This window comes from Rhinatrema bivittatum, chromosome 14 (genome assembly GCF_901001135.1).
Source record: "Rhinatrema bivittatum chromosome 14, aRhiBiv1.1, whole genome shotgun sequence".
In the NCBI taxonomy this organism is placed as follows: domain Eukaryota; kingdom Metazoa; phylum Chordata; class Amphibia; order Gymnophiona; family Rhinatrematidae; genus Rhinatrema; species Rhinatrema bivittatum.
In genome coordinates this window covers 35,694,868-35,718,542 of record NC_042628.1, presented here as the reverse complement: position 1 = coordinate 35,718,542, position 23,675 = coordinate 35,694,868, and the positions used below count along the sequence as shown (strand labels likewise).

The 23,675-nt window shown below is 48.5% G+C and overlaps 1 protein-coding gene across 2 annotated transcripts in view; it reads right to left on the bottom strand.

Moving 5' to 3' along the window:
* Positions 1 to 23,675, bottom strand: part of RHBDL1 (rhomboid like 1) — a 49,243-nt gene that overhangs the window by 13,832 nt on the left and 11,736 nt on the right. For both annotated transcript variants that reach the window (XM_029576665.1, XM_029576666.1), the window contains exons 3-5: positions 17,465 to 17,689; positions 16,656 to 16,804; positions 928 to 1,040 (exon numbers count right to left, since the gene is read on the bottom strand). In XM_029576665.1, the coding sequence (XP_029432525.1) occupies positions 928 to 1,040; positions 16,656 to 16,804; positions 17,465 to 17,689 (487 nt within the window). The remainder of the gene's footprint in view (positions 1 to 927; positions 1,041 to 16,655; positions 16,805 to 17,464; positions 17,690 to 23,675) is intronic.

Here is a 23,675-nt window from a genome sequence, read left to right as displayed (position 1 = left end):
TAATAAAAGGAGGCTGAGCTCTCAAAAGCTCATCACAAAGGTATTGTCAGTTCAATAAAAGGGTCTCCCCTGGTCCTACAAGTTGTTTCTTCACCTTTATTTATGCACATCTAAGTGGACTCATTCTCAAAATTTCCAGTATTCTCATATTGGAAGGAAGAAGAAAAAGTTCTCTCTCAAAGTTTTTTGTCAGACTCTCCTCCTCCCTTCTTTTTAATGTTATTTGTTTGGGCCTGCCAGTTTCCTTCTGCTTACTTGGATTTCCAGCGCGGTTGCATCCAGTCTCTATTGGAGCCCGGTGCCATAAGCCTTACCTCACACTCATCAGGGGCTCCCCTTCCCCCCCTATTTTCTAACCTCTTCCCCACCTAGCCCAGTAATAAGAATAACCTTGTGGACAACGACGAGGTAGCTGACTATGAACCACTCGTAGATCATTGCCACTCAAGTAAAGAGCAAACTATGTTGAAGTATCAGTGCAGTTTTTGAATGGAGATGTCTAGGGGGCAGAGAGCTGAATCGGAAGAAGTCGCAGGTTGCAAATTGAGATCCCATCTTCTTCTCACTATCTGCAGGGGGAAGCATGGGAGATACTCTTTGACTGGGACAGCGGGTGCTGCCAACCCATCTGCTAGCACTCTTGCAAGGTAGAGGAAAGAGGGGGAAGATGATGGGAAGGGAAGAGACAGGAGCTCTTCTCAGAGCAGTGGGAGGGGATTTAGGGAAGGACACTATTCACTCGCCTGCCAGGGCTAAGCTAAAGGAAGGAGGGCAGGGAAATCGATGGGAGACATTTTCCAGATGGGGTCACTTACATTCAAGCACTCTTGGAAGGGAGAGGAGAGGATAAGGCTGGAGACGGAGAAATGGAGGGACGGGGGATCTTCCTTGACAGGGAATGGGGAGGGGGAAAAGGTGTTCACTCACCCGCCAGCACTCCTGCCAGGTAGAGGAAACTGATGCGCAGGATGCCATGGACCATCTCCAGGGGGACTCCAATCATCAACTGGAGGAGCGCGTTGAACCCCAGCTGCTCCAGTCTAGGAAAGACAGTTACACGGATCTCAGAGATGATACAGCAGCTCATCTGTACCCTTATACAACCCTCCACCCCGTTATCATGCGCTGTGCTCGCTAACAACCAGATATACTAGACTATTTCCCCTTAGACCCAGCATGGGAAAAAAAAGCTTCCTGTGAGATTTCCTGTCTCGCCCATCTCAACAGCAACCTCTGAACACACCCATCCTTGTAAGTCAATGACACTGACTACTACTAATATTAAACATTTATAAGGCACTACAAGGTGTATACAGCCCTGTACAGACCATATAAGACACAGTCCTGGCTCTATGGAGCTTGCAATCTAGTCAAGACAGACAGACAGACAAGGAGTATTTGGGTGCAAATCAGATAGACTTTAACTGAAGAGAACGGATCCATCAGCAGTCCCTAAAATCGGTACTATAAATGGGATGTAATCTACAATTATCCAATTGACTAAAACTGCAAGAAATCAGGCCTTCACCGCTCTGAAATCTAAGAAAGGCAGGATATGAGGTGGACAGGTGCTGGGCAGGGAGGGTGGGAAATAAGACAAGCGTACGCTTCTAAAGGCAAGAAACGTGACTAGTATGTAAATTTAAATTAGCTCCTAACAGAAATGAAGGAACAATATGAAGCCAGCATTTAAAGCAATACATTAGCGAGAATAGAGAACGGTAAATGATGATAAAGGCAAAAAGCAAGTAACTGTTAGCCAGGGCTTAAATTGCAGTCAGAAAGGAAGTGGAATCGTGGAGGGAGTCAGATGGGCGGAGCCAGGTCTGACCTATGCAAAGGGGTGGGACCAGGGCCAGGTGTGAACACTCTCTGTCACACACACACACATAATCAAAGCCACGTGGCTACCCTTGTCTCAGGGTAAGCAGCTCCAACACTCTGCTTCCTCCGAGGGGGGGTGCGGGACCCATAAATGATCCAATGCAACTTCTGGCTCTGTTCCGTTTCCTCAGGGGAGCCAGAACTGATATACACTGCTGGCTCTGCTCCACTTCCTCAGGTCCCAGAAAAGAGGTGGCAGAATGTCACTCTGGGTTGCTGTGTCAGAAGTTAAGCGCTCAGTAATGGACACAAAAAAAGGGGTTGAATACGCATAAGTTTGAAAGTTGTGAGCAGTAGGGCCATTCATCAAGGGCAGGGATGAAGCCTTGACAATTGGCATTACTGCTCACAACTTTCAAACTTTTGCTAACTTTTTGTGTCTGTTTCACATCACCCCGTCTCCTTCTGTTCCCTGCAATACAGGAGAAGAAATGGGAGGGATCTTGAACAAGAGAGGAGGGGCTGGATTAGGACGGAGCGTGGATGTTCTCCTCTCTGTCGGGCCGATGCAATATCGGCGCTCGTTAAACGGGCGCTGATGATTGAGCACGCGCTCTCTTAACGAGCGCCGATCCACCTCTCCTGGGCACCCGGTTTAATATTTAAATGGTCTGCCGCGGTAGGAAGGAGGCGCTAGGGAAAGGTTTGAGTCCCTAGCGCGTCCTCGGCATCAGGCGCCCAGGAGAGGTGGCTGTCAGCGAGTTAGGAAAACGAATGCTTAATTTTACCAGCGTCCGTTTTCCTAATCTGTGCACAGCCAGGGGTTCAGAAAATGGGAGCTTGTTAACCGAGCGTCCGTTTTCCTAACCTGACTGCCGGCGACACTTTGTTTTTTTTTCTGTTCTCCTTTTTTTTTTTTTTTTTAGCTTCCTCAGACTTAATATCGCCATGATAATAAGTCAGAGGAATTACAGAAAAGCAGCATTTTCTGCTTTTCTGTAAACTTTTGGGGCTCCTCAAGAATTAACGCACAGTTTTTTCGGTTGTTTTTGCATCCGGGGGATAATAGATAAGAGCTTTATCGGCACGGATTTACATTTGATGAGCACTATTAGCTTCGCGTTTGTTTGGCTGCGCTGATCCCCTTACTGCATGAGGGGGGTTTTGGACTCGTGTCCAAGCGCCGGTGAAGTCGTGCACTGAGCCGAGCGCGTTGTATTGCGTCAGCCTGTGTGTGTGCTTCAGGCTCAGCCCCTCTCCTTCTCTTTCCTGCAGGCTGCCTGGAGCAGAATATCCCTGCTGCTCTGCTTCTTAAGCCTGACAAGCAGAGCCAGAACTGTGTTCCACCCTGTTCCCCTCAGAAATTAAACACTGCTCTTTAGCTTATCATCTTTGGCAAATCCAAATTATGCTCCAAGAGGGATCTGCAGAGGAAGACAGGACTAGCTTCTCTTTTTACCTACTAATATCCAAAAAACAGATGCCGGAACTGCTGCACTCTGGTCCCTTATTAAAGCAAATATGTAACACCTTGGACCCTAAGACAAATGCACACTTCTAAAGGCAAAATGTTTGACTGATATGCAAATTTAAATTAGCCGCTTTCTACATAGGAACAATATAAGACTAATAATAATAATAATAATAATAAAGTGATCCTTTTGCCCTTTGGAAGTTTTTGTGGAATCCGGGCCATGCAACCCAGCTAGGGCGGAATTTAAGATTGTGGCATCCATAGGTAGAGTATAAACAAAAGCATCAAAAAGCAAACAAGAAGAGGAAACACAGATCACTTCATTGCCAATACCTTGTTTCTACATTCATAAGAACACAGAATCAGACAAAGATGGTCTTTAAATTTTGCAATAACCCATCTCTTGCCTCCGAATCAGCTACAGATGGTGTCAGATAAAGGCATCTCAAATTCATTCATTTGCCGGTTCAATAAACTATCTTAATTATGTGTATCCAAAAAATGTTATATTGAAAATAAAATAGCATATCTGATGAGTGAAAGAACTTCAATGATCTTGAATGGCTCCGAGAAAAAAACATTTTGCAGACCTTCGACTCATTTCACTGTGAGTCCTCATCAACGCTGTGTTCAATGTATCAAAAGCCCATCCCGACATGAGGCCCATGCTTCGGCGAGCAATTTGCTTGCTTCAGGGGTTCAAATCTTCATAAAGTTTTATAAAGAAGGTCTGTGGGCTCACGGCCTTAAAGCAACCTCCCCCCTTTGGCTTCTCAACCCAGTCCTGGGGGAGGGGGCACACTTAGCCAGCCAGGTTTTCAGGATATCCACAATGACTACGCAGGAGAGAGATTTGCATGCGCTGCTTCCACTGTATGCAGATCCATCTCATGCATATTCATTGTGAAAACCCTGGGGTGGCCCCAGGACTGGGTTGAGAACCTTGGTCCTAGCAGCTGCCCATGCCTAAGTCCGGACCTGAAGCCAGGGGTGACTGCATCTCTGTTTCTAGTCCAGCAGTGTTTGGCTATTCTCTCGGACTTCCAGCTCCAACAGAACCAGCCTCCGTTGGCCTGCGGTGCCGTGGGCCTTCATTTGCAACTACCTGGGGTTTTCCCTCTGTTTTTACTATCCCCAACCTAACCCAGTTATTTCAGTGACAATCCTTGGCCAGGGGCCCACAGACTATGGCTCTCTCTGGAGCTGGCTTGCATGCACCCTAAATCCAGCCAGCAAGAGTCACCATTGAGCAATGGCTGAGACCGTGAACACAGCATCCCCCAGCCACGGCTGATCCACCTAACAGAAGATCTGACCCGAGCATCAAATCCGGGCCTCCGCACGTCAGTGCACAGCCCTGCCACCGAGCCACTGTGCTAAACCGTGCTCCTGGCAATTTCAGCTAGATTACACTATGAAATATTATCTTTCTCAGTCTATGAAAGATCAAAAGACTCTTGCAGAACAGCTGAATCATTAAGTTCAAATCTGATACCTATTAAAGTGACACGCTCTGTCCCCCCACTGTCTACAAATGTCATAGACATGGGGGCGATCAGAACTGCACTCAACACTCAAATCCAATAAAATATGTTACTCAAGATTTATTCTGGACGATATCATCGCTTTTATTCTGCCTTTCTAATTCCTATCGTTCTGTTAGCTTTTTACGACTGCTGCTGCGCACAGACCTGAGGATTTCATTGTATTGTCCATAATGACTAATATGGAGCTCAGCATTGTGAACTCACAGTTAGGGCTTCTGCATTTCATCTGCTGGGTTCTCTCTTTCCCCAGGTCCATCTCTCTGGGCTTTGTCTGTAAATCTGTCAGACTGTTCTCCTCTGCTCACACCCCTGTTTCTCTGGTCCTCCCCCCTGTTCTCTGGTCCCCCCTCCAGTCTCTGCGTCTGCCCGACTCCCCCTTGCTTCTGCCATCTCTCTCTCTCTGCTTTTCACTGAAATCCCAACTAGTAATTATGAGGACGTTTTCTCTTTTGTTTGTTTGCTTCTGCTTTTGAAAGTCTCTAATTATGAAGTCCTCCAGAGATGCTTGGACTATTCCCCAAACGTTTCCCCAAAGCAGGGGCAACCTTTGCAGCCTGTTTGTGCCGCACAGCTCCCATGCCTGCAGGAGTCACGCAGACCTGTGTCCACCCCCCAGCACATGCGGAGGTAACTTGGGCTCAGGATCACATGCGGGAAAGCAGCTGGACATGAGATGGGAGCGTGCTGCCTTCCCCCTCAGTATTCCCAGGCGCTTGCCCAGAGCACCAAGATTTTTGGGGGCGGCCAGCATGAGGCCCAAAGAAGGAAGCACTGTGCTGGAGCCATTGCCAATTGGTAAGCTGGCGGGAGCCTGACCAAAAATTTTGACTAGGGCGCCAAATACTCTTGCGCCTGCTCTGACTATTCCCCACGAACGCATCTGAAATCGGTTGCAATCCAGTTGTCAATCCATTCTCGGGCAATTGAAGGCAAGTTCATTTTTTTCAGTTCAAGGTTGACTTGATGCAGATAGATAGTGATATGAGGATGGCACAGGGTGCTGATTTGGAAACAGGAGGGTCCAGAGCGCAATTCTTTAGTGCCACAGAGGGCCAAGGAATATGTCATTGTCCCCAAAAACCTGAAACGCTTTTAAGAAAACCTTGCTAGAATTCCATGTTTTTAAAGGACTTCGGGCAAAGGAGCTATATAAGAACTGAAATGTTATACAGAAAACTATGCAGCAAAATTATTTTTCCTCCTTCCACGAAGGGCCGGCATCCTCATGGTCGGACTACACAACTTTGAAAGCTGGAGACGGGAGACCCCCAGCTCCCATGCTCCTCGTGACCCAAAGCGGTCCACTTAATCCCCCCTGAGCTCAGCTTCACATGAAAAAACTAAAATTGCTGGTGCTATTTGAGCAAACCTTGCCCTTCCTCTAAATGGTGCAGGTTGAGAAGCTGTCATGAGGGAGAGAGACCACTGAGCAACTGGGCCGAGCCGGGCCAAGATGCTCGGAGAGATTCAGCTGAGCTCTGAAGTTAGCAGGGATGCTGGGACATCACGTTGCTGAGCAAAGCGAGGCTTTAACAGCCAGCGCACAGCACCGAACCATCATTTTAAACTACATATGTGTAGGTCCAAGTGTTGTTTGTTTGTTTTTGTTTTGTTTTTTTTAAAGAAAAAGAGTGATCTTCCGTGATGTTTCTTGAAAACGTCCATCCTCATGGTTCCTATCACTGCAGGCAGGGAGGGGGGAAAGGTGGTAGAGCGCAGACGGCCCTTAAAATAGGCCTTTATGCCGTGGGCTCTGCTTTAAGCACAGGTTGCTGCTGGCTGCATACGGCGATCTTTCTTTGCCACTTTGGAGTGGCAGTGAATCATTCTGTTGGCGTCTCAGTGGGAGAAGTAACAGCAAATCCCATTTAAAAAGAATAACTATTTAAAGAACGCGTTTTCTCTCCATTCAAAAAGAGCAGAAGGCAAACGTTAGGAAGGAGATTCTGTTAACTTTTAGCTCACATTTCACATCCAGGGCAGGACTCCTCCACAGCTGCACTCCAATGCATCTGGAATGAAGGCCTGCGCGGTATTAAAATACAGCAGTGTGTGTACATTTCCTTGGAGGAACCAACTATTTTTTTGGCCCGCTTCCCTTTTCCTCCATTATTATTCTCCTCCTCATTACTTGACTTATGGCCTGGGCTTGGACAAGAAGCTTTCCCGGAGACTGGACTCGGTAGTGGCCCTTCAGAGCCTGCAGGGGTTGCACCCTCCTGCCACCTCTGAGGACGCTGGCACACCACTGTGGCCAAACCACTCACACACAGGTTCCCTGCGCTGTGCTGTGGCTGAATCTTAGGACCAACCGCCAAAACACCTTTTCGAAAGTGGTGCGAGCAAGGTAAGTGAGAGCCCCTCCTGCTGTGGCACAAACTGCTGCAACCTCGGGCGAATGAGTCTTTGCACAGGCCCGACTAAGAAGCTCCAGAAATCTGTAACTATGGACAGAGACGAGGCTGAAGGAAGGGCAGGACGAAAGGCAAGCTGAAGACTGTGACCGAGGCTGAAGACGGAGACAGACCGAAGGCTGCGGCTGAAGCCGAAGACGAGACAACGAAGGAACATTGGAAAAGCCCTTTAATAGGGCGAAGAGTCACGACGTCATCCAAGGGCGCCGCAGGCGTCTCCCGCCATGAGCCCTCTAAAGATGTTGACTTCGGGTGCATGCACGCCTAGAAGAAATGTCCGGGGGCGGCGATCCTGGCGGAAAAACGTAACAGGGAAGGTGGGGGGCAGGTCCAGTTGCTGGGCTCCCTGACTTACCTTATGACTGACCACTGGAGCCACCTACCAGAATGAACCGAGGAGGAGGCTATGAGCTGCCAAGGAGGAAATATGAGCTAACTCCAAACCTATGGAAAAAATGCCTTTGAAACTACATTCTAGTGGGATGGCTCAGCTGCTGCACAGTGGTGACACCTAGTGGCCATACTCAGGAGGCATGGTTTCTCGAGGAAGCCGCAGTGTGTGAGAGCTCCAGCATCCATGGCTGGACTAGTTGGAAGGCCAGGGGAGTGTAAAAAAAAAGGGATGAAGGCTCAAGATGCCATTGCCCAGTAGTGGTTGGTTCCAATTGAGCTGGAAGCCCAAAGACGTAGAAGGAAATTGCCAGGCCAAGACCCACGCCCTTGCTCCCAAATTATATCTAAACCAAGGATATAAAGAACTAGGAAACCCTGAGGTGGACAGACTTTACCCATTTTATATACCGTCGTTCCAAATAAAGGTCACAACTTTTAGCCACCCCCCAAGGCACTGTCAGTGCTGCCCCCACCCCCATGTACCTCCTCCCCACTCAAATATCATGGCTTCTGACGACTGTGGTGGCAGGCAGCTGACCCAGCAACCTGTGCAGAAATGGGAGATAATTTCACTAGATCAACGGGTACAGTAATACTAGTGTCACACCGCGTATGCAGTTGTAATTCTGCAGGAATAAGTGGAAACAATATTGATCCTATATATTTATCTCCTAGAATGCATCCCAAATATCAGCGGGGATTTTTGTTAACCAAAATGTCCCGATTAAGACAAATGCCCTGTTTTCAGCAGAGTCTGGCAGAAGTTTTGAAGCCATGACTTCTCCTAAATCACAGTATAAAGTTCTGACTGCGCTCTATCCCCTCCCTGGATGTGAAGGGCACCCTGCAGTGTTCTTTATATTCAGGTGCTGTGGGGGTAATTTCTCTGTCCCCAGGGGACTCACAATCAAAGGGGCAGATGCAATATAGTGCGCTCAGCCTAGCGCACGGCTTGATGTGCGCGGTTGGACGCACATTTTGGAGGTGTTAGAATAACTCCCAATGCAGCAATGGGATCAGCGCATCCAAAAAACGCGCGTCCAAACAAGCGCTTAGCTAATAGCGCTCGTCGTGTGTAAACCCCATGTAGATGAGGCTATTAGCTATTACCCTGATGCAAAAAAAAAAACCTGCTGCGCGCCAGATGTTGTACTTTTTAGCACGGAGAATTTAATGCCAGCCCCGGAGCTTGCGTTAACGTCTCGCCGCGCATCAAGGGGTCAACTGTAAAAACACAAAATGCTGCTTTTCTGTGGTTCCTATCGTCGCAGGCCGTGTATATTGTACGGGTAAGTTAGCTACTGTGGGATAAAACAGACCCTCGTAGTGAGCGTCCGTTTTCATAACCCGCACACATCTCCTGGACGCCCGATGCCAAGGACGCGCTAGGGACGCACAATTTATACCTAGCGCCTCCTCTGTAGCACAGCAGCTCATCTGTGTATTGCATCGGGCGCCCAGGAGGGGTGGATGCGTGCACATTAAAAACCGGGTACGCACTCTGGGGGGGCGCGGGGTTTTTTTTTTTCTGCTCGATATTGCATCAGCCCTTAAGATTGGATGTGATGCAAAGCAGGGTGAAGTGGCTCACCCAAGGCCACAAGGAGCGGCAGCAGGATTTGAAATCCAGCTTTCCAGGTTTGCAGTCTGCTGCTCTAATGACTAGGCTACTCCTCTGTCATTGCTGTCATGGTGCCTGTCAGACAAGCTTCAGGTAAAATATGTTGTTTTCTTGTATCGTGCTAAATCCTGCTTCAAGCAGCAGTGGAGCCCTCTTGGAAAATTCGAGTAAAGAATTACGCTGTTCCCTAACCAAGGTTAGACGTGCTTCAGCTTTCCACTGTTCTATGAATACATCCAGTGGGTGATTCTGTGTTCTGCTTCAATGTTTTGTTCCCCTGCCTATATCCGTGCTGCAATATCATTTGAGATATTTTCTCAAGTAACTTCCCTGTTTCCGTTTGCCAGATTGGCTGAGGGTGGGGGACTGGGGACCTATTATTCAGGACAGGTTTTTTGTTTTGTTTTAATGACACCCACATTCCATAGTAATAGAAAAACTCAGTCCCAGAATTAATTTTTCCTGAAATAAAGTAATTCTGAACTTGTCAAGAGAAACAAGATTTTAAAAAACTGGGCAAGTACCAGATGCATACTCTCCGATCTCCAACACATTGGCAGAACCCCAGCATCTGCACTGCAATGAGACTCCAGTACCTGTGCTCCTATGGTGGACCTGCACAGAACCTCAGTGTTTGTATTGGGAAGGGACACCACCACCAGCACTACTACTGAATCCCAGGAACTGCACTGTAACAAAACCTCAGCATCTGCACTGCAATGGAACTCAACTACTGGAAGTGTGATGGTATCTCAGTGCCTGCACTGCGATGAAACCTCACAGCATGAACTGCAGTGGAACCCCAGCACCTCACTGTGACAGAATCTCAGCACCTGCATTGGAACAGAATCCCACTGCCTACACTATGACGGAACCATAGTACCAGCACTGTGGTGTAACCCCACCACCTGTACTAGAATGGAGCCTCACCTCCTGCACTGCAATGAAACCTCATCTCCTGCACTGCAATGAAACCTCATCTCCTGCACGGTGAGGGAACCCCACCATCTGCACTGTGAGGGAACCCCACCATCTGCACTGTGAGGGAACCCCACCACCTGTACTAGGATGAAACCTCAGCTCCTGCACTGTGACAGAACCTCACCACCTGCACTGCAATGAAACCTCAGCTCCTGCACGGTGCGGGAACCCCACCACCTGTATTAGGATGAAACCCCAGCTCCTGCACTGTGACAAAACCTCACCACCTGCACTGCAATGAAACCTCAGCTCCTGCACTGCGACAGAACCTCACCACCTGCACTGCAATGAAACCTCAGCTCCTGCACTGCGACAGAACCTCACCACCTGCACTGCAATGGAACCTCATCTCCTGCACGGTGCGGGAACCCCACCACCTGTACTAGGATGAAACCTCAGCTCCTGCACTGTGACAGAACCTCACCACCTGCACTGCAATGAAACCTCAGCTCCTGCACTGCGACAGAACCTCACCACCTGCACTGCAATGAAACCTCAGCTCCTGCACTGCGACAGAACCTCACCACCTGCACTGCAATGGAACCTCATCTCCTGCACGGTGCGGGAACCCCACCACCTGTACTAGGATGAAACCTCAGCTCCTGCACTGTGACAGAACCTCACCACCTGCACTGCAATGAAACCTCAGCTCCTGCACTGCGACAGAACCTCACCACCTGCACTGCAATGAAACCTCAGCTCCTGCACTGCGACAGAACCTCACCACCTGCACTGCAATGAAACCTCAGCTCCTACACAGTGTGGGAACCCCACCACCTGTACTAGGATGAAACCCCAGCTCCTGCACCGTGACAGAACCTCACCACCTGCACTGCAATGAAACCTCAGCTCCTGCAGTGTGACAGAATCTCAGCCATGGCCATGGAACCCCCATCACTTGCATTGCAGTGAAATCTCCAGCACCTTCAGAGCCAAATAAATATACCTGAGCCTTCATTAATAGACTTCCAGCAACAGTCCTGACAATCTAAAAATCATTACAAAGTGGCTAGGCTTGGGACAGCCAGCCAGTTGACATGTACAGGCTGCTGCAGATTTGCAGTACTGTTTCCTTCGGAGCGTGCTATTAGCAGAGGGCTGGTGCTCCGAGTCCTGTAATTACTGTACTGTGCGTGCTATGAGTGCACCTGGGTTGCCATGGTGACTGACTATGCTGTCCTTAGATAGGAGACGTTCCTGCATTAGGAACAGTTTATGTTTAGAGTGTGGGAGGCAATCTTTTATAAGGGTTCAAGAAGGTGGGCAATAGACTGCTCTGCGCTTTGAGCCCTGCAGTCAGGACAAGGGACTGTGGGAGAGAAACATGGGGAAACGTTTCAGCTCTAGTTAGGGGGAAAGATTCCGGGCTGCCACTGTAAAACAGCTGAGCCCGTCAGACCTCCCCCCAGCACAGCCTCCATCTCTTCCCGTCCCAGAAAGGATTAGAGCCAATCAGTGCCGTAAGGGGCTGGGGAGAGGGGCAGATCCTTAGCTTCAGGAAGACTTATTGGAGGGGGGGTGCTAGATCTGCGGCCCCCACAGACGTGATGAGGAGAGGAAGGGTCACCACCAAGGTTCACAAAGCCTTGGGGAGAGAGAGGTGCTGGGCTGGCCATAAGAAGCTTCTCTCCCTCCCCTCCTGCCTCCCACAACATATTTTGTACTCTGTCCCCTTTGCACATTTCTTTTACTGGCGTCCCCAGTCGTAATCCCCAATTCCCTCACAATCTTCAAACAGGCTCCTCCTGCCAGTCCCTCCTCACCCACTGCCCCAGCAGCCCATTCCGTCAGATGAGCTCCTCCTAGTGGCAGTTCTCCTTCCCGATTTAGTTCTGTGAATCTCCGCAGAGATCTCTGGAGCACCATGCAGCTGTGAACTATGCAAAAGAGGTGCCAGCAAGAAAAGCAGGAGCATCTATTTTGTTTTGTCCTCAAAAATCATGCATGATTATTGTTCCTTTAATACATTTACCATTCAAAACAGTTACCCAATGCGTCTGATCAACAAATTGTTTGAATGATTACAGACAGCTAAAATCTTTACAAAGTTAGACCTCCAGAGAGCACACAAATTTACTATGGATCGAGGTGGGAGATAAGTGTAAAAGAACATTCAGAACCCATTACAGGCATTTTGAATTATCAAAAAAAATGGCACTTGGAATCTGTAATGTGCTGGCTGAATTCCAATATTTCCTCAATTATATCTTTCGGGACACCCTGGATCAATTTATAATCATCTCTCTGGATGATATCCTAATTTTTTTCAGAAGATCCAATGCACATGTATGAGGTATTGCAGCAACAGTGCACACAAATTATTTGCAAAACCAGAAACATGTGCCTTTGACCAAGAGACAACCAAATTCTTGGGATATACATTTACCCCAAAGGAGGGTCTACGGATGGAGCTGAAAAAGGTATCAGCGGTCTCAGAGCGGCCAGTTCTGAGGAATAGCAAGAGGTGTAGCATTTCTTTGGCTTGACTATGTTTGGTAGGAGATCCCTAAAAGGATTCTCAAAAGACAGTGACACCTATGACAACGCTGCAACAGAGCCGCCACCCCACTGGGTTGGACCAGGGATGGGCAGGAAGCGTTTGAGCAGCTAAAGAAAGCAATTCCCCTCCGCCCTAATAGTAGCACGCCTTGACCAATCAAGACATAACCGGCCAACTTTATGATAGCTGGGTATGTTCTGCTAAATATATACCACTAGTTAACCAGTTATGGGTTGTTTTTTTTTTCCAAAATAGTTTTTATTGAAACAAGGGCAGTACAAAGCCAGAAAAAAAGACTCCACTCCACCCAGCAACATACTGTTCCACAGATTACAAACCGTAAGCAAAACACCTTGGGAAAGACCAGTATCCTAAAACAGTACATGCAACATGAGAAAACGGGACTCTGCACATACCCCTGACCCAAGTTTTTCATATGACGCTTGCGCGAACCAGTAACCCGGAACCCCTGCCCCCCCCAAAACACACATACTTATCCCCATCCCAGGGTATGTTAACCGGTTATGTTTAACTGGCTAACTAAGCACAGACCTTAACGTGAATTACGAGGATGGTCATTATGCCATCCATACCAACAAAATCCTGCAAGGAATTCTTCAGGAAGGTTTGATGACCCTGTTCTTGCTCTACCTGGCACTAAATCCACTGAGGACTATTAACAACTTCTTGAGCTATGGTGTTTACCCTCAATTCCAGAGACACAAATTATCCAAGGATAACATTGCGCTTATTATGTGTAGATGATTTGGAGCTTTGCAGTTCCTGGGATCACCAATTAGAGGAACAAGTTTGAGTTGTAAAGAACTTCTCAGATGGCATCAGGATGACTTTTGGCCTCTATAAATGTGCCAAAGTGACTTTTACGAGGAGAGAATTAACCAAAACAGAAAACATTGTCTTGATTGAGGACTGCAATATAAAAAGAACTTGTAGGTAGATGTGTATAAATAACAGGGAGCAAGTGACGATGCAATAATCCAATATACGACGCTAAGAGAAAAGATCAGCAAAGTATACTATGGCAGACCAAAACTAATATTGAAAAGCACTTTAACAGTATGGAATACGATTTAAGTCATCAATTAGCTTACAATCCCTGTGCTTTCATAGAGCTTTGGAACCAAAGACTGATCCCCAAAGGATGTCAACCCGATGGATGCAACAACAGGAAAAAGCCTGCATGCCCACCACGCCTGCTGAGACTGTACATCCCAAGAAGTGAAGGAGGTACGGGCCAGAGAGGAAGAGGCTACACATACAGAGCCGCTATCATATCTTATATGTAAAGTGCTCAAGTATGAAAGTTAGCAGCCACAGACAGCTTCTACCATCAGAATCTGGCAAGTGTTCTGAAGGAGCGAGAACCCATCAGCCATCGTAGGGGGAAAAAAAGCAACACATTTTGCAAACAACAAAATTTTTTTTTTTTTTTTAAATCAGCAAACAAAAGAAAAACAAAAGTAGTAAGAGCACAAATATACTGGGAAATACGAGAATTACTTCAACAGCCACATGCAAATTAAGGACGGTACATGAATGGCTTAGAAAGAAGTGAACGCAAACCTAAAGATGAGAAATTGGTAACTGCGGCACAGGACAGTAGACTGTGCACAAAACAGTTTACAGCCAGCATAGACTGTCAGAACATCCATGAATCTGGCATGAAATCCCGAAGTAATTGGTTTGATCTCCGTAGTTCAGGTATTTCTTTCTTTCTTTTTTTTGGGGGGGTGGTTCTCCCTTTATTTTACTTCTGCAGTTGTGGAATTAGGTCCTAGATAAAAATGGAGGACTGGGATGAGAGTGGAACTTAATAAGCCATATAAATGTTAATATAGATTTGAAAGTGGTTATGAATTGTTCTTATTTAAGGAAAAAGAAAAAATGGTTCTATACTATTTCAGTTTAACTTAACTACCGTGTTTCCCCGATAGTAAGACACCCCTGATAGTAAGACGTAGTGGGAATTTTAGGGGGGTCGGCTAATGTAACACATCCCCCGAAAGTAAGACGTACCTGTCATTTCAAAAAAAAATTATTTTTAAATACCTGTCGGAGGGCCGCGTGGGTCCAGGCGGCTGGCGGCGGGAGCCGGGTGGTCGCGTGTTAAATCTAGGCCGCGGGCGGGTGGGGCGCTTGTTCCAGGCGGCGGCGGCGCGGGGGGGGGGGCGGGTGGACGCGCGTTAGTTCGAGACGGCCGGCGGGCGGCGGGTGGTCGCGTGTTAAATCTAGGCCGAGGCAGCCCCCACCGGCAGTGAATGAATGCGCGCCTGTGCGACCCCTGCGATTCGGCGCTGGGGGCTGCCGGTGGGGGCTGCCGGTGGGGGCAGTCACATGCCGTGACGTCACGGCATGTGACTGCCTTGAGCGCCGAAAGCAGCCGGCAGCGGCAGCCAAAAGCAGCCGGCAGCGGCGAAAGCAGCCGGCTCCTCCGCCTGGATGAATGAATTCATTCACTGCCGCAGCCCCCACCGGCAGCCCCCACCGGCAGCCCCCAGCGCCGAATCGCAGGGGTCGCACAGGCGCTGTGGGCCTGTGCGCGCATTCATTCACTGCCGGTGGGGGCTGCCGAGGCAGCCCCCACCGGCAGTGAATGAATGCGCGCCTGTGCGACCCGGCCTAGATTTAACACGCGACCACCCGCCGCCCGCCGGCCGTCTCGAACTAACGCGCGTCCACCCGCCCCCCCCCCCCCCCCGCCGCCGCTGCCGCCGCCGCCTAGAACAAGCACCCACCCGCCTGCGGCCTAGATTTAACATGCGACCACCCGGCTCCCGCCGCCAGCCGCCTGGACCCACGCGGCCCTCCGACAGTTATTTAAAAATAATTTTTTTTTGAACACTCAGGTTTTTTTTCCAATATAAGACATACCCTGAAAGTAAGACATAGTGGGACTTTTGGGGGTAAAAAGAAAGTAAGACGCTGTCTTATATTCGGGGAAACACGGTATGTTTTCGTTTGAGTATTAAGATGCAACATGTTGGAAATAAGCTTAAATACTCTCTTGTTTTCATATCAAGATGTTATATGCTTGAAATATATTTTTGAAAAATTAATAAAAAAAAAAAAGAAGGCCTGTATACAGAAAGCTCACGCACCGGAAAGTATATACAACACTACATTACGGCACTCGGAGAAGCACTGAGGTCACGACAGCTGACGGAATTGCAGAGAATGATGATGCTGTGATCACGTGAGACGTTCCCATACCAACGGATCAAAACTTCACAGTCAGAAAAACCGACGCAGTGGTAAAAACGAAAAAAAAAACCACAAGAATGGCATTGCTCATGGAAGTATCAGTAGCAAGTGACTATTCGGTACTGTGTACGGGGAGACAGAAGGTCATCGAGATGCAGTCCGAGATCAGGAAAATGTGTCAGAAAGGTGCACAAACATTCTCAGTAGTCTTAAGTGCCATCAGCCTGATGAAACAGAGCTTTCAAACGCACCTTGATACGTTGCCTGCATATATTATACCCTACAAGCTCCAGCAGGAAGTGCTTTGGCACAATGCTGGGGTTATAAAGAACACTAGCAGTGAGTTTGAGAGACTGAGATCATATACAGCACGCACTGGCTTAACAGTGAGGTTCCTGTCTGCAAAACAAATCCATTTGGAGACATCAAGCCTCTTGGACATTATTTTAAGTGTCCAAGCTAAAGCTTGCCTCCAGCAGACTGGATTCTGTGTGAGGGGGGAATTCCTTATCCAGGTTTAAAATTCTGCTCACTTCATGGGCCGCCTAAGGGTAATTTAATCTCCATGTTCAGTAAATGGTGGGTTTCTCCTTCCTGGACCACAAATAGATCCCCAGCCCTAGCTCTAGAGAGCTCCTCTGCCCCATGCAGCAACACCAACATTCAGCTGCAGTCTTACCCTACATGCATGAACATATAGGTGAGGAATCTCCAGGCACGGGCCCTGTGCCCAGGGTGGTAGACCAATGGGCTCTTCATGAATTCGGGATGGTACGTCTGTAGGACCCACTTATTCATCTTGGCACCATAACAGAGAAACACGATAATCTATAGGAGGAAATGGGATCAGCATCAGAGGGGGAAAAGAAACCAGAGAAATAAACCTTGAATATGATAAGAAAAAGGCAACATGAAAGCAAGAAACCCTAGGGTTGTGTAGAACAAAGAGAGAGTGAAGGGTAGAGGAAACTCCGGGACAGAGGTAAGGAGACAGACCCATCCCAACATGGAATGGAAGCTCTGCAAAGAAAAAGCTGAACCTTCTCCTTATTTATTTAATTATATTCCGCCACGTCCGAGGATGTGGTCGGCGCAGATTACAATAAATACTCATAAAATCAGCATAATACAATAACACTCATTACACATGCAGTAAAATCAAATAAACAGACAGAACATTACATCCATATGAAAGCTATCAAAGCACATACATATAACATTTAAAATAATTAAAACTAAGTCATGCTACTTCATCTAAATGCCTCTTGAAAAAGCACCATCTTCAGAGCCTTTCTAAACATCTTTAAATTCAGCTGCTGTCGGAGCTCAACCGGCAATTTATTCCACTCGCTAGCAGTGAATGCTTAAGCATGGTCTTTTGATGTTTGCATTTTAGGAAGGTGCCCCAAATTAGACAAGCATGCATGGGCAAAATAAAGATGTTTCCTGGTCTAGTCAGGGAGCATAAAGGTCATGGTCAGGACGTACCTGGGTCAGTGTGACAACAGCCATGAACAGTGGAGGCGGGCATGGGCGGTGCTGATAGAAGTACCAGCGTCGGTCCATTTCACAGGGCAGGATCTCATAGGCCACGTATCGGACAAAGCGCTTATAGAAACCAAGGCCAGCTTCATCCAGTAAGACGTCCTGCGGCAGGGTCCTTTGCCCATTGGCGATGGCTCGTTTAAAGCTGCTGGAACGTTTACTATTAATCTGCAGAGAAAGACCAGAGTAGGTGTTAGGTACGCTGATACCCCGCTAGCTGTGGCTGTGCAGGAGTTCGCAAGATCTTGGGCCCCATGCTTTCTAAGGAAGTAGCACTGGATAGAATGATGTAGGAGCACTGCCTGTAGGGCACTTTACAGCTCTTCCATTCTTAGCGTCTCCCAAAAGGAGGCGCTAGAGGGAGTGCTGTAATAGTGCCGACTATGGGGAAGGTCGCCAGTCCTAACCTCCTCCAGCAGGAGGCACTGTAGGAAATGGTGCAATAGCAGGGCCTGTGGAGCATCCCACAGCTCAGGCAGTCCTAGGCTTCCCCAGCAGGAGGCACTGTAAAAAAAAAAAAAAAAAAAAAAAAATGGTGCAGGAGCACTGGCTGTGGAGCATTTCAAAGCTCCTGCAGTCCTAGCCTCCTCCAACACGGCAAACAGCAGGGAACGGTACAAGACTGCTGATTGTGAAGCAGCTCACAGATCCTCAGTTCAAGCTTCCCCAGCAGAAGGCATTACAAGGAATGGATGCTTCTTCGTTCTATGCTCCAGTTAGGGCTGTCCTGGGAGGGGGCAAATTGAGGTGACTGCCTTGGGCTTCGTGCCTTCAGAGGCCCTGCGCTGCTGGGGTAGCTCTGTCCCTGATGCCGGGCGTCACTTGGAAGTGCTGGTGGGCCAGGAGCTACATAGCCACCACCCCTCCCCCTCCCCCCCCCCCCAATATCTTCTCTGATCTTGAGAGCGAGCCTGCTCCTGCTGAATCACCCCGGGGTCCCTCACCTCCCTAGGGTCAGCTCTGGCTACAAGTTACTGCCCCCTCCTTGTAATTTGTTTACTCCTCTGGATAAAACATTACAAGAGGAGATTATGGTTGGGGAAAAAACAGCCTACGCAAGTGCTCAAGTTATTCTAAACACAAGGCCCTTAAATCATGTTTAGTAATTTTTCTATCACTTTTTTAAGGAATTATCTGTCAGCGCACACTGGAAGCTTAGCACTCTTATTATACTTCCAGAGCATGTCTTCCTCAAAACACACAACTATTACATTTGTAATAGGACACATACAGTAACTGCAAGGTTGCACGTGCACAGTTAATCCCTCACTTAAGAAGCTGATTCTCAGACAAAAGGTATCCACATAAGCTGAATAGGAATATTTGGTTGTAATGTGGCTAAGCGCACTTGCATAACTCTGCCTGTTTCAAAACAATGGCTTAAGTTCCACGTATTGCTGGCACGCTGGCCACATGCTCGCTTTTTGAAAATTAAATGTAAGTGCCCTGAAACACCTCTTAAATTTGTGCAAACCATGAACTTACCCACACAGCTTTGGCAGCTGAAAATCCACTTGAGGGCATACTCCTAACTCCTTTCTGTGTGTGTGGGGATTCTGGCTTAAGCTTTGGAAAATGCAAACCCTAGAATTCCAGGCCTGGTTTCCAGGATATCCACAATGAATATGCATGGGGTATTCTTGCATTTACTCCCTCCATTGTACACAAATCTATCTTCTACCTATTCCTTGTGGTTGTCATAGTAACAGAGTACATGGCAGCAGATAAAGGCTCAATGGTCCATCCAGTCTGCCCGGTAAGTTGTTTAGGGTAAGTAATTGCTGTTCCAATGCAGGTTACCCCTCCCCACCCCCCATGTAACTACCGCTACCCCCCCCGTACCACCCGTTAAGGGTGGTAATTGCCGCTCCATGCAGGTTATCCCCATGCAGAAAATGTTTATACCTAAAGTTACCAAAGGGTAACCCCATTTCCAGCTTCCAGTCACCAGGAATCCTCTGTCTTCGCCGCCTCTCCCGAGAGGGCCTGCCTTGCCGCCACCTCCCCGAGAACCAGACCCGTTTGCTCAGGAGAAGAGAACCACCACTAAGACGAAAAAGGAAAAGCAGAAGGGCAAAAAGGCCGGAAGGTTTTGTGCAAGCTCGGGACAGACGTTCCTCCCTCGGTTTTTGGATGGGCTGTGTGGTACGTAAGGTATTAAGGGAACAGAAACCCCTCATGGGATGGGGACCTTTTCACACGCTGCTACCTCCTTACCGGATCAGCAGCTACCGACCGGCATGGAAAGACGGCACGCGCCAGAAGTGCAGAGAGGCTGCCGTTGAAAATACGGCCCCATTTTCAATTCCTCCCCCCCTCCCCCTCCCGAGGCCTGATACAGTGCACCTCAGGTTGCAGGGCCAAGGCTCGCAGGAGGGTCTCTCCTTCGTGAGCGGCTCTCAGCGGTGCTCACGTCCTAGCGGAGGGTCCCTCCTGCAGCGGCCATTTATTTAGGCACTTATAACCCGCGATATCCACAGATCCATGGGGGTAGCAATACGAACAACATATAAATTAAGAGCTAACGAACGAAGCTGTAGGCACCAGCACCGAGGCTTGTCTCCCATTTATGGGAAAAAATGCTTAGTAAATGAGGCCCATAGTCTGGTGGTAACGCCTATGGACCGAGAGATCACAAGTGCTGCTCATAAAGCCCGGGGAAACAAAACCGTTTTCAGACATTTACAAAAGCTTCTCAGGCACAGCTCCGAGGGGGGAGGGGGAAGGTTGCGAGAAGGGAGTTCCACAGGCAAGGGTTGGCCATGGACCAGGTACTCTCGCAGGTCTTGGCTGGATGAGCTGATTTCACAGATTCCTGCCCAACGAGCCATCATCTTCCCTCCCCGTTCAGAGCCGGGCACAGGCCTGAACCCCGGCAAGCCGGGGGGGGGGGCTGGAGATGGACCCGTCAGCCCTGCCATGGGCCCGTTTGAAAGGGGAAATTCCATTTAGCTGGGCTCAGGCCGTAGAGCAGCCATAGAAAGCACGCGCCACCCTTAACAGCTCTTAATTAGAAAAGGTAAATTCTCTGTGACTTTGTGGCTTTTTTCAGATGCCGCTCTCCGACACCCTGCTGTGTATATCAGGGCACTGCTGCGGGAGGGCGCAACCGCTCCCGGATAGGCCAGGCTGAAACTGGAACAGCACCAGTCAAGGAACAAGTGCATGCCAAGATCTGAATTACAGAGCTAATTATCTTTTATTAAACAATATTTTGCCCTTTTGAAGGCACATCGGATGGTTGTATATTTCAGCTCTGAACAGCCCGAAGTGCACGAGGCTGAGCTAACTCCAGACTGTCAGGAACACTTTGGCCAGTCCTGTCTATTCCGTTCCCCTTTACTTATTTCGTACTGACCAAGCAGGACAACAGATCCCAGACGTTCCGAGCCCGAGCCTGGTTAAACATGGATCTGACGGGACTGGAATTAGCGGGGGAAGTCTGCTCAGGCAACATTTTCAACCTCGCTAATTCTGCGACTGCTACTAAATTGGAAAAGTCTCCTTTAAACACGGTGGAGGCAAGAAAATGGCTGGAGATGGAAGAGGGAGGGGACAGAAAAAGAAAAAAAAAAAAAAGATTGGCATCTTGATTTCCCTCTTCCTTTGACCCTCCCTGTTTAAACCAAGTAAGAACCTTGCAGGCCCACAGAAAGCAAAACATCAGCTGTAATTTTCTTTAAAAAAAAAAAAAAAAAAAGGCTACTAGGTCAGGTCCACCAGTGGCCTTCCCCTTTTGCTTTTTCCCCACAAATTGAAAAAGGTTGCAGGTTAGTGGCCCGGCATGACCTGGCAGAAAATCCCCACTGCAAAGCTCCTCTCCTCTCGAGGGGACCTTCCCTCTGCATCCAGTCATCACGGCCGCTTGCAAAAAACACGGATGAATAGCTGAAGAGTTGTGCGTCTGAAGCTAGGACACATCGGAGGGTGGTTCTCTTTCTACAGGAGAAAGCAGCATGGCAAAACACAATCTGCTCTCTTTCTGGATGTGAACTTTATGTGATGACGCATCTCTGTTCACGCCTCCAGAAGACTGGTAAACCTGGGGCGGATGAGCATTTCAAAAAAATAATGTTGCACAACCACATTTATCACACTTCGTCCCGTGAATCCACGCAGACAGACCGACAAACCCCCTGCTGCCGATTGTTAGTTGGTGGCTAACCAGCTGCCTTTCTCCAAAATACTACAGAGGGGTTCGTGAAGAAGTGGCAGGGAATCGGAGAGGTGGGGTGCGGAGGGCAGCAAGGTTCATCTGCCGTAAATAAGCCGAGAGTACAGCTGGCAGATCTCCAGATAAAAAACTTCTTGAAGTTGCTGGCAGCAAAACTCTGAAAGCTCCCAGGGAAAGGGAAGGGAGAGGAGGAAGAAAGTGGGATGAGGCAGGCCGGAGGAGGACGAGAGGTGATGGCTGGGAAGGAGGGTGGTTGAAGAGAAGAGATTAGTGATGAGAGAGAGCAGCTGGGGCTGTGAATGCTTTTCTTTTAGAGTGGCTCAGTCAGGGCCGGCTCTTCCATTATGTGAACTAGGCAGTCGCCCAGCGTGCCAAACCTTGCGGGGGGGGAGAAACCTCTGGGTGCCGCCTACCCACTTTTAAAGAAGGCCAAGGTACCTTTGGGTCTGCTTTGCTGCTCAGCAATATTGGCAGCTATGCCAAAGCGCTCCCGCTGTCTCTCTCCTGCCAGATCTCTCTCCTTTTTTTTTTTGGATTGGTCAGGAGCTGTCAGCACGCGCTCCCACCACTCCCGGGTCAGTCTCTCATTGCCCTCCTCCTGGCTACCGGGGGTCAGGCCCCAGACGGCTGGCAATCACGGTGGCTGCTGCTGTTTTCCCTGCTCTCTCATCTTGTCTCACTCGGTAAGTCACGGAGGAGGGACGCAAAGGTTGAAAGTCTGCCTAGATTGTCCGATGCCCTTGCACTGGCCCCAGGCTCGGTCTGACTCTCAAGGAATAGTGAGCATAAAACAAATATCTTACGCTCAGCTGAAGCAGGATCCAGTGCTGGTGTGAGCAGGCTGGGGGGTGGGGGGGGGGGGGGGGGGTCCCTGCCAACAGGACTCTAACTCTACAGAAGAGAGCAGAGGGCAAGGAAGGTTAAACCAGCAAACCAGGATCTACTATGAGCATGCAAAAGAAACCTTTGCTCTAAGGAGGTCTTCCTGGTTTCCAATTCAGACAGATCCTTTGCTGGCATTGTTTTCAGTGCATACGAAATAAATCCCACTCAGAATTCAAATGCTCCAAAAAGAGCAACCCGCCACACTAACCGCCACAGCATGCTCCTATTTTGGCAGTCCTTTATCTTTAACCCAACATATTTTGCATTATTTTTAGTTTTGTGTTTTCCTGGGAATTCAAAAGCGTGGCAGCCTGCACTGAGAACTGAAATCTTCAGTTTAGAACACAGGTATGGCCCGGGCGGTTCAGCCTTCCCTAACCCTTGGTAATAACGGTCTCCATCCTCTTCATGTTACTGGCCTCAGCTACTGCCCTGGCACTTCACAGAACGGGACAGATTGCATTCTTCCTTTGATCGGGAACCTCCAACAATACCATTCAGTTTGGATGTCTGTCAGTGTGGCTGGAGCCTTTTCCAGCAAATCGGGGAATTTGTTTATCCACAGGGCCAAGGGACCAGATACAGCGTCGCCAAGCCTTCCCGCATCAGCACAGGATGGCAGTCAAACAGACTGTGCAGGCCCAGCCACTTCATTTCTGTGAGGCCGCAGTCCACCACTTTGAAATGGCAAAAACTGCAGCGGCTGCTGTCTTTGGTCTCTTTTGTCTTGTTCTGTGTGACACACATATATGCATCAGTGGCTTCACAACCACAGATATATTTTTTTTTTTACTGTACCAGCGGGCATTCAAACAATATCACTTGCCAGCAGCACAATTATATAGCCCCAGAGTATGGATTCTACTTTGATATTCCTTACGTGTATGTTTCTTGAAACGGAAATGTTTGTAAACCGTTGTGACGGCTAAATAACGGTATATAAAAGCCCAACAAATAAATAAATACCTACAGTGTTTCTTCTTCGATTATGAGAGTTTAATTCAATGAAACATTTATGGCATCTCCTCCGATAGTTATGGCATCTCCTCCGATAGTTATGGCAGCTCACGCTGGAGAGGGCAGAGCTACTCTAGG